At 32.5% G+C, this 18,834-nt stretch overlaps 1 protein-coding gene across 2 annotated transcripts; it reads left to right on the forward strand.

The window, feature by feature from the left end:
* The first annotated feature begins 2,417 nt into the window (after nucleotides 1–2,417).
* Nucleotides 2,418–16,889, forward strand: LOC115448242. 2 transcript variants are annotated; one of them, XM_030175614.2, is made up of 3 exons: nucleotides 2,418–3,091; nucleotides 9,517–9,715; nucleotides 14,087–16,889. In XM_030175614.2, exons 1-3 carry the CDS (start codon nucleotides 2,905–2,907, stop codon nucleotides 14,226–14,228), a joined length of 528 nt encoding a protein of 175 aa, XP_030031474.1. In that variant the 5' UTR covers nucleotides 2,418–2,904; the 3' UTR covers nucleotides 14,229–16,889. The 2 variants fall into 2 exon arrangements, with proteins under 2 accessions (XP_030031474.1, XP_030031475.1); XM_030175615.2 differs by lacking the exon at nucleotides 2,418–3,091 and adding an exon at nucleotides 4,745–5,097.
* The last annotated feature ends 1,945 nt before the right edge of the window (nucleotides 16,890–18,834 follow it).

The following is an 18,834-nucleotide window of genomic DNA, read 5'->3' on the forward strand; positions in this document are numbered from 1 at the left end:
CCGTTATTTAGGTAAGTTTACTGGATGGGTATTTCTTTAAGCTATCTGACGACATAAAAATCAAGATTTTGATTATTTTTGAGATACCGCTTTTGAGTTTAGCATGGCAGTATTTACAAATCACATTTTTAAAAATCCATTATTAGATGTAATGGGAGATAATTATTGGGATAAAAAGTAGTCTACTCCCTATGTGTTAATCCAGGACACAGTCTATCATGCTAAATTACATCAAAATCCGTATAGCCTTTCCTACGGTTACTAATAACAAACATCAAAACATCGAAACATTTACATTTATAATATTAGTAAGATAAGAAGTATTATAGATAGCCGACATCAATGTTGTCCACTAGAATATTTACGGCAATAGAGTATCCAGTAACGCAATGCCCGTTTGAAAAGGAATTCGTATCGAGGCCGTCCTTTCGATTGCAAGGAAGTGATAGTTAAAAATGCATTTACGTAACTTCAAGTTTGTGCCCTAATGTAATGCGTATGTACTTCATATTTGGGGAAATTCAACAGGATAATTTCATTAGGTATGTTTTAGGTATAACTGTTAAATGTATTAAAAATAGTTTAGAAAAATATGTTTTTTCTAGTTTTTTTAGTTTTGAAACCAAACTACTGGAGCGATTTTGGAAATAGTCTATGGGGCCAATTTGGAGGTATATCCTTTCGAATAAAAAAATAATTTTCCAAATCGGGCCATGAATATGAAAGTTCTGAGGTAACAAACATGAAAAAAAAATACACGTCGAATTGATAACTTCCTCTTTTTATTAAAATTGGCTAAACATTACATTTGCCATTTTACTCATAAATAGACCATATATAATTCGTTTAATTTTTGGGCAATTCCGGATTCCAAGAAGTGTAGTATCCCTTTAAACAACTAGGGTAGGTAAACTTTTGCTTTCATTTTTAGCGGGCGAAACGTAATCCGGGAATAACAAGGCTCTCGGCGACACGGCGTAATGGCGTGCTTAGCGGAGCACCCTTTTGTCAGGAATTTGTCGAAAACATCCCCTTCAGTTGAAGTACAAACACGGGAAACGATGTACTTCCATATTTTGAACGTTAGGTGGGTGACAGTATTAGTTATGGACGGTATTTTTCATAATATGGGTCGCGGATTTTGTTGACGTTTCGTATGAGATTTGGAATTGCGTTCATATTGCAAAATAATATGCATTCCCTGGTCATTCAGAAATATGTAAATTTATTTAAAGGTTTCCAAATGGTGCACATTTTCTGTTTCTTATTTTTTTTTTAATTCGTACTTGACCCTATAGCCTAAAATGGAATTGATTATAAATGATTCTTTAACTGGCTGTCAAAGATTTCATTTTATGTAAATAGGCTTGGTAAATTTTGTAACATCAAAATAAAAAAGAAAACAACATAAAAAATATTTTTAATAAAGTTTGTCACACTTTGGAACCTAAAGAAATATCTCATATACGTATAGGTGTTTTACACGCTTCGTCAATTCGCAAATAACAAGATGCTACATATTACATATTTAAACTGCTGGTTGTAGAGGAAGAAATTCAAAATATGCAGCCAAGTTCTCGGTACGTCAGAATAAACAGGAGGTTAATATAGATTTAACCTCGGATTTTCCTAGAAAGTGTTTCGCTTCTTTCAACATGAAGAAACATTATATCATTGCGATAAAAACAATTTCAGGATGTAGTTGACTAAGATTAAGTTATGCAGTAATTTGAAACTACAAAATACCAATCATTTAATTCCTTATGATTTAACAATTCCACGCTGGCCTAGTGCGGATTGGCAGACTTCTCATACTTCCGAAATTCAAATGGAAATCTTCTTAAGTATTTAGATTTCCTCACGATGTTTTCCTTTGCCATATAACTTTAAAAAAGTCAGAGATGGGTTTTGAACCTGCGATGATTCGTCTCAGTAGTCGTTCTACTTCCAACTAGGCTATTGCCGCTTTTTAATAAACAACTCTTATATTTTTGATAAATAAAATCGATATTGGGCGATTAATCTAGTTATTATTATGGTAAGTCCTATTTTCGCTAATTAGTAGCCACATTCACACTGTCTGGTCATCAGGACCTGCCACAACCAAATAACAGTTCCACCTTATTTACTTTATCAAGATTTAGCTAAGACTTCATTCCATCGGCATACGTCACGTATTGCTTAATGGCATGGGTGATTAGACCGTCTGGAGGGGTCTAAGGACACTTAGTTCTGCGCAAGCGCACCGTACTTGGTGACGTCTTATCGTGATGCGTTGCCACTCACTTTCGATACAACGTCCTTGTAAACTATTGTAGTTTTTGCAAATACTATTTCTTAGAAAAAAATGTTTATGCGGCAGTGACGTATATGATTTAAAATAATAGGCAACTGAATTTTTTTCTTTTCAATGTTTTGATAAATTTCATAGTGATTTATTAAAATAGTATTGATAATTTGCAAAACCGGTTTAGCTTTTATAGGCTTGTATGCGTTTAACGCGTTTCTGTCACAATCGATGTGTCCTCGGCTTTGCTATGTCCAAACGTAATGTAATGATTCTTTTATAATTAAGTTACGAAATATAGCTCACGACCACTGCCAGTTATTTGTATATGGCCAGTTATATGTGGACGATCAGCAAAGGTCGTAGTGTAGTAGAATTTACGAATTCGTGTGTGCTAATTCCTAACGACTAACGTTTGCCTTGGACCGTCGAAAAATTAATTGAAAGAAACTTCAAATAAACGTACTGTTTACATTCTCTTTGGATAAAAAAAAAATAAACTTAAAATAAAGGTTTCCAGTAAAAAATCATAAGTTTCGAAATTTGAAAATTAAAACTGTCGAAATTATATAATTGAAAAGCGTTCGAAGTTTGAAAACTTATCGGGAATTAACAAAATGGAGTTAACAAAAGTGTGCTACATTTGGACGCTGCTATCGTTTTTGTTATTCCAATGTCTGATGGAAGGATCCAGTCAACAGACTTCTTTCGAACTGCCTGTTCAGCTAGTTGGATTTCCTTTCATCATCATGGCAGTTAGATTAACAAACTTCGTGAAGAAATTGTCTTATGCGTTAAGTCCAGGTAATATTTTTTTTTTAAGTTTTTGAGTATAAGCATGCATGCCATTTTTGTTTTTTTTTTTATTCGTTAGCAAAAGTTACGACCTGCCATTGTATGTTTTTTTCAGTTAGGTATAAAAAATGTATTAATATTCCAGAACCCAAAGTAAGGAAGGTATTTTAATATAAATATGAAATCGTTGTATTAATATTTGATACTGTAATATTTGAAAAGGTCAAGCAATCGAATTACGCTTTCAAACCTAGATTTTAATATGCGTGTTGCATACAAGGCTGTATATTTAATGTGATTGTGTTTTAACATTTTTAAGGTTTATTTTATTGTGGACTAAAAAAAATATCCAACTTTTTAAAAATCGTTAAACGTTTTATTTATAGAATAGGGTATTATTGATGTTTCAATCGGAATAACATCAAACACAATAATATAAAAATAAATGCAAGTTAAAAATCTTCCAAAAAACACTACAATAAAAAAATATTAGACATTATATTCGGTTTATTAAGAAATTATTAAAACACAAGCAATGTCATCTTTCTAGTTGGCGTTTTATGTGTATATTCAAATCTATACTATTATATAAAATTGAAGAGTTTTTATTTTTGTTTGAACGCGAAAATCTCAGGAACTACTGATTCGAATTAAACAATCTTTTAGTGTTGGATGGCCCATTTATCGAGGAAGGTTGTGCGCTATTTAACATCACACTCTGACCAATATGAGCGGAGCATCAATGAAAAATGTTGCAAAAAAGGAAAATTTATTCTTCTGGAGCGCTTCTGTTGCGTGCGCTGCGTAAATGGATACAGTTACGCAATTATGTATGATGGAATTGTTCCTCTTAAAAAGTTCTAAAAATAAGTCCGTTATAGAATGTGCCCCTTTTTAGGTTGACAAAATATAACGCTTTTATGGTAATCAAATATATTATAACGGGCTGATGTCTCTGTATCATAAATATTAAGTAAAAATTTATATGGGGGTCTCTATTAGAGCAACAGAATCCAAAACAACATTTTTTAGATTTTTTTTGTCTGTATGTTTGTACACGCATATCACAAAAACTACTGTACGGAATTGCATGAAGTTTTCACCGATGTATAGGCAGAGGTTTACGTTGAAATATAGGGCGTTTAAAAAACAAAATTAATTTAACCCCGGGAAAATCTAAAGCGGGACATTTATGCCGGAAAAGCTATTCCACGCGGGTGAAGGCGCGAGTAAAAGCTATTAAAATATGTTTTTAGGAGTCGGTGGTTAATTTAAATTGAAAATATTTTTATATATTTGTAAGTTATTTAATTAGCTGGCAATTGCTATGACATCTTTCTTTTGGACACGTTTACTTAAAAATTAATTTATAAATTACTCGTGTCTAATGATAAACCTTACTGGTTATTTCGGTTATTCATTAAGTTAATTGCCTTTATTGCCGTAAACGTTAACTAATTAAATAATTAACACTATTATGAATCATTGATGAAAAAAAGTTTAAGATGAAGCCAAGGCAACTTTTTTGAATGCCTATGAGAGCTATTATGACATAACAAATTCGATTGACCTACTAATGTAAAGTGCGATAAAGTTGCAGCACCGGACGGGGAAGGCGTTACGTTTCTTGTCACGTACACGTTTTTGCAGTGCTATCTTAGCCGCTCGACAAGATAGTTGAGCACACGCGTTCGAAACTTGAAACGCAAACACGCGGGAAATTCAAAAAAAGAACGTTTTGTTATGTCATAATGTGAATTGCGCAACGATTGTTTACTGTTACACGCGAACTATTGTATTTTAAAATTGCCTTTTAGATTTGTGGTTGGTGGTTACGAATAAAATAACAATGAATAGTAAAATTGCATTCGTAGGTTTGGTGGCGTCTCTATATTTGATAAATTGTCAGGAAACGCCTTTTGAGTTGCCAGTACAGTTAATAGGTTTTCCTTTCATAGTGGGCAGCGTGAAATTGACGAACTTTTTTAAGAAACTGTCGTATTCTCTTAGTCCAGGTTGGTATTTTTTTTGGTAAGGTTTATTCCTTTCATGTATATAGCAACCTTTAGTTTAACAATGTGTTAGTTTATATATCCAGATATGTTATACATTATTTGCTCATAAACGAAAAATATTTCTACGAAACATGTTACTTAATATATGATATTATTAAATTAAATAGGTATACATAAAACATATTTGACAATGAGTACTTTATGTAACACAAAATATACTTTACATGGATTACCTTATTTTTAGCGTCAAAATATTTAATACTCATAGATACTAGTACTTTGAAAGTAAAAACAAATTCACTGGTCACGCTTGGAGACAGTGACATTTCTTTTCGTACCACAGTAGAGTGGACAAACGTAATGCTCTATTAACTTTGATTACTCCATAAATGCGTCGGTGTAATGATATATGCGTTTAGTGTAGAGTATTATGAAAATAGTATAGCATTAGTATGTGCAACTTGGGATTGTTTTGAATTACCTAAAATCAATTCATTGCTTGTAGCCATGGAATCGGTATGTTGAATAAAAATATTTTTAATCTGAGCACAATAGAATACACTTAATCATTTTGATATGCAGCGGCGTTTTAGTATGATCAGCATATGCCTTATTATTCCATCTACACCACACCGGTACACAATAAGCATGTAAAGTAGAGACCACACAGATTTTGATTGTATTGCTTCCGAGACGCACTATTTAAAACAATTCTGGCTTTGGTTGAGTTCTATTCAACTGGACTTTACGTAAATATTTTTTTCTTCTATCTGGAATTTGTTCGGACGATGTACGTGGTCTTGCATACACAATCTTTTTATCTTTTCTTGGTCTTTTGAATAGTTATAAATCTTTCATCTCTAATCATAATTTCTCAGTATTATCTGGAATTTGTTTACTTGATGCCAATAGTCTAGCCTGATAAAATCAGTTATGTGGTTAAAGTTAATGATTGACCTATTTAAAACTGATTATTACCCATAGTTTTTCAACAAGCCGCGGGAATGGCAGATTTATGTCTCCACTTTGGAACAACTGCAGTGCGTGATAAATGCGTGCACCCTGGCATATTGCAGATCATGAGCTTATTTGGACATTGAACTTTTCAAAGCATTATAGTCTTTATTTTTATTATAATACAAACAAGGATTAAATACATCAATTCATGTTAAATAACATTTTCTACTTAACACTTATTGTTTTCTTTAAGTGTGCGCAATTTTTATCTCTTTTCCCTAATATTTTATAAATATCTATGTACTCTTTATTTAATGTTTCATACTCTAAACCATATTAAATTTCTATTGCACCACAATCTGCAAAGATATACTCAAAACAATAAAAATATGGAAATATTTATTAGACATTACGAGCTTGTCAAATACAGTTAGCTTACAGAAAGGCACAAAAGGATTCTTGAGAGCGTGAGAATAAGATAGGATGAAATACTGCTAGTAGCGAAGTTGATACTCTTGGGATTCCGAGTGCGAGTTTTATCCCTCGGGAAGTTTGAATTTTTCTGTCTTGTAACATTGTCCTATCTTCGTATTTGCTACATCTTACAGAAAAGTATATCGCGTAATGATCATATTTTTACTTACAAAGTAAATGTGAAAATACAAACTCCACCTTGACGTAAATGGACTTTGTTGCTAGTATCTAAGTTCTGGTTATTTGCTTTCGAATTTTGTTTAGCATTTATAACAGTTGCCTAATCGAAATTAGAAATCATTGGTATACGTATGACTTCTAGATTTAAATAGACTGTCAGGCATACGAGAAACATTTCGTCTGTGCTTTTGATAATTCTAACTTATCGTCCTACCCCCTTATTCATAGATTTTTTTTATATAGGGACGGAGTAATTGTATCTCAGTATTAGCCAATCACAATGTCTACGCAGGCTGCCATTCCATCAGCACTAAGAAACAGACTTGTTATCACAGCTTTACTCCGTCCTTAGATAAAAAACGTCTATAAATAAGGGGGCTAGAATTAAAATAGATCGTTGTATTAAATCGCTAATAATTATTTTTATTCTTCGGATACAATCCGTGGGTCACCAGATGATGGTTCTAGTTGAAAACAAGCGCCAGGCATACCTTACTCGGTGTTGTGCTAAACTGGAACCTTTTCGACAGCATCATGGGTTGCACGCTGCCCGAACTCTTTATGTATTACTTTTGTTTGTTTGTACCTTGTTATAAATGTTTGTGAGCATCCCAGTATATTGTGCGAATGAATGTTTCTTTCTTTCATTCTTTAACACGAGAAACGCGTTTTTTAAATTCTACTGACATTATAATGGATCTGCAAATCCATTCTATTTGTAAAGGTTGTATTCCCACGTACAATATTTAACCTAGTAGTATACAACTGTATTGATTGCATAATACTCCAAACCAAAGATCTGTTATTTACGGTCAGTATTAATTATTATGAGCAGTGTGTAGAGGCGAGCGACGGCTTATCAAGTGGCAGCTCTAATATTAGGCTTGGATTATATTTGTTGCGGTTACATAAATATTACAGTAATATAGTAGTTGATGTACGTTTGAATAATATCAACTTCGGATTCTCAAAACAATATTTGAAACATATAAGATAATGGTCGAGTATTATTCTAATAAAAATTCCTTTAAAATTTAAATTTTATGTAGTGACTATTAATCGTTAGTAGTAATTGAGAAATCAAAATACTTTTTGAGACAGGTACAAGTTTGAGGAAACATAGATCTAAATGTAACTTATAAGAGAATTTTGTGATTAATTCATATTTAGTTACTTACGTTGCCAGGTTTTATATTTGTCTTCATCCCATACCAGAAGTCGGTGCAATACATTACAGCTTTATAATTAAAATTAAAATTGCAACCGGATGCCTATTTGACGTCAACCTCTTGGGGATAGATGGCGGTACGAAAGTTATGTTTCATTAATCATGCCTAAATTTTGATAACCTTGAAAATATCTGGATAGGTATATAGTATATTTAATTATTATCAGGAAATACGTTTTATATTTCATTTAATTACATTGTAACTTGGTAAGTCTTAATTTAGAGTGTTTTTTGGCAATTAACTTTTTTAAAATACCTTTTTTATTCAATATGGTACTAAAATAATGTGAATTGAAGTAATCGCATCTGCAGCCACATCCCCACAAAACTCAAAATCCTTTCTAACCTGCTGCGTTTGAAAATGAATTGAAATTACCATTACCGTAGGTCTAATATGCATGCTAAACTTGATGTAATAATCACTGTATTAATATTTAATTACAGCACACTGTCGGTAGCATGCATCTGTGGCTTCCATCTATTAGTAATAGTTAACTAATCTGGGTTAATTACTATTTATTACTATTTATTATTATTCGTATCGTAAACCAATGTAATAAATAATTGTATACGCATATACCAATTATAATTTATGGTATTATGTACCCATCCAAAAATATAAGATTTTTTTATTATTCTAAAAGAGATAGATAATGCAAATAATTAAATCCTTGATTTGATGATAGGATCCTTGGTTTGATGATTATTTCGATCAAACCAATGTTTTTCTATATCAGCTTATATTTACTTGTAAAATTGAAGACAAAGCCAATATCGAGCAACTGAGCAGCTCTTAAATTATTCCCAAAGATTCTGCCATACAGAACGATTTGCAGTACCGAGCATGCCTACCTTATCTAATTAGTAACAATATTTGTCATTTCAATGCTGCAGTGTTTATGAGGAGGACAAATCGGGATAGGCCCAATGAAGCTCTTTTAATATATTAAGAAAGGCTCAATAAACAATAAAATGGCTTATTAGCATTTGTTAATTTTTCCATTGACAGAGAAAGTAAATTTTACAATTCAAAGCATTCGAAAGCGGACAAATTAATGCAGAAACCGGATTTGTACTTTAATTATGAATTTAACCTATTATTTATATAACGATAGATCGAATATGCATAACATTGTATATTGGACAAGGTAATAGTTACTTAATGTTACAATATGCATAATTGATGGCCTGACAATAAATCAGTGCGTACGTGCTCATTTATAATAGTAAACCAGATATTAATTTGTAACATGATTTATGTAATGATTAGGGTTCTTTTGGACGTTGGCTAGATCCAGAAACATCGATAGTAGATCATTCGGCTGAGCATACTTTTTTTTTATTAAGATTATAATTCAGTATAATTGCAACTATATTTTATTATGATTGTTACGATCTTGAATTCCGAAACCATATATCTTACTATGTATCTTTCAAAACGTCTAGCCCGATTACGGTCTACCACAATGTCAACCGTATTTGAAATGGTAACTGCGATCCAAAGCGACAGTATAATACGTACGATATAATATTATGACAAAACAGGAAATCTATTAATATAATTGAATTGACATTTCCAGCCACATATCGGTCGCGTAACCGCCGAGAGCTCACCTACTTGAGCGAGTCAGCAGAGCCCTTCGACGTGCTAGAAGTAGAGAAGTACGTTGTAGCAGAGTTCGGCGAGAAGGCGTGCATCTTCGAGCGAGTGTGCGCGCATTACGCGACCAGGGCGCGTGCGCAGCCACGACCGCAGCTAGACTGGCCTGATGTCTTCAGGTAAAGCTATTTGACAAGTAACTAATAAGTGATATATTGTCTTGTTTTTTTTTTAGCTTTTGTGTATTTTGTCCAAGAGATAAGTGAGCATTGACCAGGCAAGTACAATGTGTTTGTGCTGGTGCCAATATTTCACAAAAAAACAAGTTGAAATGACAGTCCCTCTATCATATTCAAAGTTTAAGCATGACAATTTATGTAATATATGGTATCTATTTCTAAACATATTTGCCTACGAACTGACAATGTTTGTACTCGTAAATCATCACTCAAAGTCTTCCTCTTAATTATAATATTAGTAATATTTAAAACGCAGTTAAATTATTCAATAAATCAGTCAAAATGTAGTACCTGATTGATTTCTCATCTTTTGCAAAGTTTTTGAAAAGTTAATTTAGATACTAGTATCTAAATAAACTTTTCTTCACTGCACTTTCGTTTCAATACAATTACATTGGTGTTTATGTCACAGCTTCCTTGGTTCTATTCTTGGTCACTTTCAGAACATTCAGTTTACTTCCTATTTATGTTACATGATTTTTACGTAACAATACGTTATTCAATTCACGAAAAGGAGATTAGTTACGTCGTCTAATACCTACAGACAGTCTCAAACGATTTTGACCTCGAAACCCTTTTGGTAAGACAAAATTTTGAGCACTAAAATAATAAAAAACATGCTTGTAATGTTTTATGTAATTAATATTGATATCATTTGACATTGTTTCATAATGGCTGATATGTTGCAAAGCCCCCGCAGATGCTTCGTGAGTTCTATGGCTTTGTGAAACACACTTTAAATATACTGGTCTAATTGATACGTCCTTAGTAATCCACGGTTTTGTCATATTATATTCCATTTCGCGTTGAATTCCCAGCTTAATAATGCCTAAGAGAATCCGAGAGCTATCTCAGACTGACGACTATTATACTCCTCATATAAAATATTGACTAGCCTTTATCGTCGTATATTACCCAAAACATGTGACCAACTGAGATTATTAGTACTCTTACAAAAATAAAATGCATATGCTTTCATCGATCTATAGTGTTCGTGAATATTTGTGATAATTCTGTCGAAATAGTTTGCTAACTGGGACATACCGGGCAAATAGAACGCATAACTAGTTCCATGGAACTTCTGATGCCACAACCAAGATGCCTTTCTACAATCTATAAGTCTAACGTTATGTATGAGACATAGCCACGGACTTATCGCTAACATATGTCATTCTCAAGCATTTTTTTATTGCTTTGTATGACGTGACGAGCTCGCCGTACACCTGATGATAAGCGATACTACCGCCTATGAACGGCAAAACATCACCCAACACGCTAATTACAAAGTATTATTTAGTATTTCACTGCGCTCGCCATCCTGAGACATGAGATGTTAATTCTTATTATAGGTATACCCAGTAGTTACACTGGCTACAAAGCTCTTCAAACCGGGACACTACACACAGCTGTTTCGTGGCAGAAATAGACATTGCGCTGGTATCCAACCAGGCGGACTTTCACATATGAGAGACCCATCAGTAGTTTCTGTATTCTATTAGCGTTAACGACTGTAGTAAGTAATTTGGACTTTGGTCAATATACAACATATTAATAATCCATAACTCACACGTCCAATCACCGAATATTAAACGTTATCGATAACAAAAACATTTCCAAACCCAGCGACCTTGACCCGGTCCATCCGACTTTCTATGAATATTTCATAACATTTGGCGCTTCAATGCCACGTCCAATTGTCGGGTATTGAGGTTAGTGGTCAGCGTCCAGCAAGTGGGACGGTGCAATCGCGGTAACGCAACACCACGTTCACCATACACTGGTATAGAATTAAAATTTCTTTATAGTCGGAAACATTAACCTCGTAACAATAGTATCTGCACCTTGCAAGCGCTGTTATTTGTATTTCCTCCATAAGACAGAGGGTGTACTTGCAAGGTGTATAAACCCCAACTAGAGTAATATATCTTAAAGGGGCCTCTACGTGTTGGTTCCATATCCACACGCAAGCCTTCCAAAAGGATCGGCCTTTATGTCATGATTTCCCGCAGGAAAGATGCAACATCGTAATTACGAGCCCTATGTTGAAGAGTTCCATTTTCCATAATGATTGCACCATTGATAATGTTAAGCAATAAAAGCATTACTTACCGATATACGTGTTAGAAACTCACTCCTATTTTCACCAGATGCAGGGTTAAAAATTCACTGGACCATGGATATATTATATATTAGTATTTGGTTCCTAAATAAGAATTTAAAAATATATATTTTAAAGTTGCGTTTAACATAATGTTTTAAAGTAGTATAACAATATAATATTATGTTTTGTCATTATAATATTACGAGTTACTAATAGAACACTAGCTATAATTCATTCAGCCTTTATACGGTTAAACATGGTTGACATTTTCCATAATTAAATATTTAAATGTAAAAGGTAGAGTAGATTTTACGAAATATCCTAACATTATATTATAATATGAAGACAGGAATAAATTTAAACTAATATATAAATTCGAAGAGTTTGTTTGTTGGAACGCGTTAATCTCAAGAACTACTAAACCGATTTTGATATTTTTTAACTAATAGGAAACTACATTACTCCTGAGTGTTATAGGCTAATTTTTTCTCGAGAAAATATTTATCCCGGAAAAACATTTTCACGCGTATGAAACCGCGAGCAAAGGCTAGTATTTTATAAAGCGAGTAGACAATAACAGTTACAGGAAATTATATGGTATGGCATGTTTTAATAGACATTAATAGCTAGTTTTATACTTTATTCGTGACCGTAATATTGCCCAAATAATTCCATTGCCGTGTAATTCTGACGACCTAACAATAATTACCATTAATGAATATTAATACTTATTATTCGGTCATTACCGTTAAATTAATTAAATCCGGTTAATTCAGGCCTTGGTGGCGATGATTCCCCGTAATGTAGTGCAAGCAACCCAAAATATATGGTTGCATTATTTGAAATTTAAGTGACAATTTCATCACAGAGTATGGGTGACTACGTCTGACTCTTTGGTCCGAGGTGAGTCAGTTATGCAACACCGCAAAACACTTTCACTGTTCTAGCGTTCTTTCACGTAAACATACTTCAAAATGTGCTTTAAAACAACCATAGTAGAGTTAAAAATATTTTGTTTTTCTAAATGCCAGTGCGTTACTAATAAATAATGTAGCTTATTTATATTATATCGTGCGATGTTGGGAATAAAGTTGCTTTTGACTTGTCATTTGTATAGTGAAGTGAAAATTGTAACTGATATGAATATAGTGTTGATAAGTTCCGTATAAATCTCATCTGCGCTCAATCAAGTATAATGTCATGATACCTTTCCGTATAGTAGATACAGTCAAGGTATGATATTTCTTGGTTTTTGTCGCAGCCATTAAGAGCAGTTAGGAATCCATTACTTTAGAACTATTGGCTAAAAGGTAGTCGATTCTACATGGGCCTTATTCTTCGATATATATTTTGACAGTACGTAACAAGCACGTAACACACGGCGGGGCGATTAACCACCATTTTCAATAGATTAAACCAAACGCTTTTTTCGAACTATTTCAAAAATGGACCAATTAGAACAATGTTTTTTTTTCATGCTTACATATTATGACTCATTTGATTGGTTCATTCGCCAAACCGGATTGAAGATTGATTTTGGGATCGATTATTGAAAACAATTGAAAGTGGTATACAAAATATCATTCCACGTTAATTTCATAAAGATAACACGGCATTGATACGTGGTTACACTCTCATAGAATGAGGTCTCTGAACGGATTCATTTTGGCGAACGTTAAACTACAAGCTATTTTTCGTTGCTTGACTTTATAATACTTAGACTATACTATATTTAGAATAAAGCCCCGAGAAATTAATTTGTATTTCCAGAATAAAAAAGGATAACTAGGAAAACCTAGCCACAGGGAAATCTCCATTCAGGCGGGTGGTTAGTGTGGTTAGCGTAAAATGTGTATTTTTTTTTATTTTAGGCAAAATAAAAATAATAATATCTCTAATACTAGTACAATTTATTTCTCAATACCAAACTACTATGGCTATCAATTTCTTAGCAACTATCTACGTTATTGCTTTCATGTTTGATCAAAGGAAGATGTTTTAGGGTTAATATTATTAAAGACTGTTTTTAGGGTTCCTCACCTTAAAAGCAAAGCCATAACCTTTAAGCATCACTTTTAACCCATTTGTCAGTTTGTTGAGACCCTTTTTCTCAGAAACGCTTCGGGCTACCGAGTTGAAATTTATACCACATACTCAAAAATACGTCCCCTTTTAGCTGTGAAATAATCTTTTTTTTTTTATCTTTTCAGCCAGTACAAGCGCTCCCCAGACCAGGCTAAGGAGTACTACCTTCTAAGCGTGTTCCTTGGAGACATAGTCGGCTCCCCACAACTGTGTCATCAACTAGGCAAGCGCAGGAGTTGCGAAGACCAGCAGTTTGTGTTAGCATAATTAAATATAATTACGTAATTGGATTATATTTTTATAGTTAAAAGATTAGAAACAAGCGTTGGTGATTACAAAAATAGTTTAAAACTGGCTTCAAGACTGAAATGATATAAAAATCACAATTACCAAGATTCCGAAATAATTTTCAAAATAAATAATTATTTTGTAATTATAATATTCTTATTCGAAATTTCTATGAGTCTATGTTCTAGAATATTTTATTATCTGAAGTCAACGTATCTTTGAATTTTAAATCGTTGTAAGCAGCCGAAAAAGATTTATTGCCCGTGAAATATACAGAGCGTTTCCAGTCCTACAATAGATGATTACGAAGGTCTAGACGTCACGAGGTAAGATGGATTCCTCAATTTATTTTTAGATTTGTACCTACGCCTAAAAAGTCGTGAGACTCCGTCACACACATAGACCTTAAAGTTAAGAATAGAAAGTTCAATTCGTGACCTTTTTGAGGTTTTATACTGTTGGAAAAATGGTTATAAACTAATTTAATATAAATAATGAGTATTTCTCAAAAAGTACGTCTAGAAATGAAATTTACACTATCATTGTCACGACACTATTGAGGCTATTTGTAACATAGTTCTTACAATTAGTAATTTAGATAGATTGATTTATTTTTGAAAAAATATGTGGTAGCTGGTTAATGTAGCTCAATTAATATTTTTTTTGTATATGGGCCGGCGCATATATGGCGGAGCCCAGCGCAGATTTTTTTACTGTCAAACTATTATAAACTTTATTTTTATTGATTTAATATTCAAAATCAATTAACACAGAAATGTAATCGATTTTTTGTTGTATTAATGAATTTCGAATATTATTTCAATGAAGATAATGTCGATCATAGTTTGGCAGTACAAAATTCTATGTCCTGCGTTCCGCCATATTTGCGCCGACTCTGTGGGTAATTTAATGGGTGTAGTGCATACCTACTTATTTTAAGGTTATGTGTGAATTAAAATAGCCTGAGGCCATACCCAAGACACCTTTCTATAATCGGTAACATTAATAAAAAACAAAAAAATGTGTATGTGACAGACTTATTTCTGAGATAATATGTCATTAATAAACATAATTAGGTTTTCTATTCTTTTTCTGTTATGTAATGGTTGCCACCGATTATTTAAAGGTGTTGCCAATGTCGAAAAATAATAGCAGTTTCAAAACAAAAATAAAAAATAAGGTATTCAAAAAAACTCAATTAAAAAAAATTGCGTAACTAATTGCAGAAAGATATCTTGACTACAGCCTCTGTATAGAACCTATCTCCCTAAATAAGTGGTTTTGTTTTAGAATTTGACAAGTTGTTCAAAAGAATAACCGTTTAAAAAAAAAGCTTTTTAACTTTATAGTGTAGTGTAGTCGATAAATAAAATACCACATCAATGAAAGTGATTTTATGTTAGGTAAAAAAACAAATTTGTAGATTTTGGATTTAAAATTTGTACTGTTTATGTATCTTTTAGTGTTAAGATATTCTTAATGATTCAGTGCACTTGTTAATTATCCAAATTATATATTTAAGTATATTTAAATATTATAATTATTGTAAACGCGCGCATAAAACGTTACCTATGTTGTGATTTTAGAACTCATTGTCCAAAATTGTATTTAGTTTTAAGTTAGTAATACAATGCTTGGTTACCAAATTAAGCTAGGTTTTTATAGTTTAGAAGCAACCAAAATCTATTACGAATATTCTATTTTCCTTAGTTTTTAAATATATAAAAAAAATCGTGAATTCTTCCAACTAGTTGCCACGTACTAACATACATGATAAATATGTTTAATAATATTTTAACATCAAAGAGAATACTTATAAGCAAATGTATTGAAAATTGGCGACATATTACGTCAAGCAACGTTTGGAAATAAATTCGTATAATACGGGATAAATAAATCTTTATCAATGTATTAATTTGGAACATCTTTTATATTCTTTAATAATTATATACTTACGTGTTAATGTTTATGTAATTTAGGTTATTTAATAAATGCACGCTGGGTTTTGTAATCATTTTTCTTTATTTTCAAAAATCACTTTGGGTAATGCATTGCTTTGCAAACCGATGGCACTTCAAGAATGCAGGTTAAAAGCATTTCGTGGTTGGCAACGCATCAGAATCGTTATTTTGCGTACGTTTCCACTGAATATCGTTCTGTCAGATTTAAGTGGGTCTTACATTCTTCATTTATTAAATGGGTTTTGTGTTTATTCTCAACTTTGTGTACTAAGGTCTTTTCACGGCAAAGTGACCTACTGATCCTAATTGTAAGATGAGTGGTGTCCAGTGGAACGTCGACTGACGACAGATGATTACCCTTCGACAGTAGACATAATTATGCCGGCCTGTGGGAACTGGACATACACAGGCTGATTCCTATATTTTGGATACGTTACGAATAACTATAGATCGTCTTTTTACTTTTCTAAAGATTTTATGATGATGCCTAAACTTTAGGTCCAATAAACGAAAGGTATTTGCCAGTCGAGATCGATAGTATCATGGATTTTCATGTGATATGTGAGACGTAAGGGCGATTTATTTGGCTCCATCACTTCATGTGAGACACGAGGAAGAGTAATGGCTGGAACATTCAACACGTTTAAATAGAGGCCAAAATGCGTTAACAGCATACTATTTATAGGGGATTCAATTGGGATTTTTTGTAGAGAATCGAAATAAAACTAGTTTTCACATTTCATTCGCGGTTTTTTGTATTTTTATTTTTCCCGACGTTTCGATGGGTTTGCAGGTCTTCATGGTCCCAGGGCGGACTGAGATGTAGATGGTCCGAAAAGTATAAGTTACTGTATCTACTTACATTTTAGGACGATACATTTTTTTAGTACAATAGTAAAATTCGACGCAGGACCTTTGATTTTAGTATGTATATGTTGAGAATTTCTGATCCAGTATTGCTATGCTCATGTATGTCGAATATTGATAATTACGATGAAATAATTGAGTAGTTTCTGGGATTTCACGCTATATTAGCATTCGCCTTAATACATTTTTTTTCCAAGCGATAAAGTACCACAATAAAAATGTTAAACTGCTAGTTTTTATGAATATCACAGAATAATACAATGATAATGTTTAAGAGTTTTTATAACATACCTTGATAAATATCAAAGCTTCAATATCAATTATATCCCTCTACATTATACAAACTGAACTTTTACACGATGTTCTTGCGGTGTATCTTCACAAGAGGGATGAAAACAAACAAAAACGGAACAAAATACGCAAAATCCCGCAGGAGATATCGAAATCCAAACAAATCCCGTTTGTGTATAAAATTTACAAATGTACCGGAAGAGCGGGCCGCTTCCGGACATACACAACATGGCGCTACATCCGTTTATACATATTGTTACAATTGGATAAAACCTTTTGAAACAATATGGGTGGATTTAAAAATACCATAATATTATTATAAAGAGAAGCCATTGAGAGAACAACATTAAAGTTAACGTACCTAATTCTTAACATGGACAAAAATGCACACATTACTACTTTAATTCCGAGGGCTTAGGCGGTCATTAAAATTACTATGTATATAACTGAAATTACTATAATATGTTCATTATATTATAATTTTGTCATAAAGGAAAACAAATTAGAATTAAAATACCTTATTCATACAAATCATCATAAGGTGTGTTAAATAGTATAAAACAGTAAATTTAGAATGAAAACATTTAAATTTAACACGAGTTTATCTATCATGACACTATGGTTCTTGACAATTTTTAATGCAATATAGATAAAATAGTATGTTGTTGAAATATATATTTGCCTTTAATATATTCTTAAGAGTACAAAACGATAATAAACCATCGTAGTTATTTATTAAGTTCATTAAATTATTCTTGAAGTATAGTGCCATCTATTGTTTATATCAGTAACTAAAGACTTTCTTGATTCCTCATATGAGCTCTGTAACAGCACCATCTCTAGCCCACATAGCGAATTATATGAAATTCGAAGTCACTCAAATTCGCTCAGTACGATACCTGTACCATCCGCTTTAACGTAACTTTCACATAGACTTTTCCACGCGTTCACTAGATGGCGGTATTAACAATTTTAATTCGTTAACTAGAAAAATGATGTAAATATTGAGTTCTATTAGGGATCAAAAACATCTTTTAAAGAAATTATTAAAAATGAATAACATATTTTTTTTTATCTGGTACTCTGGTGTATACAGTTAACTGCAAGGACCAACGGTAATATCTACAGTAAGCAGTTACTCTCAAGTGATTGTTGACTATTTATCGCTAATAGGATGAGTAGGCATAAACATAAACACATCGTGGGAAGGTCGTCGCCTTTAAATCTCGTTATATATCTGTAGAATACTATGTGAGAAAGTATTCAATAATACACCAATAATAATCGTAACGTCTTGTAATGCTCTACTCTCAGTGTTGTACTGTTTTAATATTATTGAGACTGCGACGTACAATCATAAGTACAGTATCATATTAATAAAAAAACAACTAAAGAAGCCGTTAAACCATAATTTTAAAGAATGAATTGGAATGCTGTTAATAATTATGCGATAACGAAGCCAATAT

Source organism: Manduca sexta, chromosome 6 (genome assembly GCF_014839805.1).
Source record: "Manduca sexta isolate Smith_Timp_Sample1 chromosome 6, JHU_Msex_v1.0, whole genome shotgun sequence".
Lineage (NCBI taxonomy): Eukaryota > Metazoa > Arthropoda > Insecta > Lepidoptera > Sphingidae > Manduca > Manduca sexta.

What these genes read in the sequence shown, in the direction of transcription:
- LOC115448242 (XM_030175614.2), top strand. Translation starts at nt 2,905, where the DNA reads ATGGAGTTAACAAAAGTGTGCTACATTTGGACGCTGCTATCGTTTTTG. An exon ending in GTCTTATGCGTTAAGTCCAG is followed by an intron (nt 3,092 to 9,516) that starts GTAATATTTTTT and finishes TGACATTTCCAG; the next exon opens with CCACATATCGGTCGCGTAAC. An exon ending in GACTGGCCTGATGTCTTCAG is followed by an intron (nt 9,716 to 14,086) that starts GTAAAGCTATTT and finishes TTATCTTTTCAG; the next exon opens with CCAGTACAAGCGCTCCCCAG.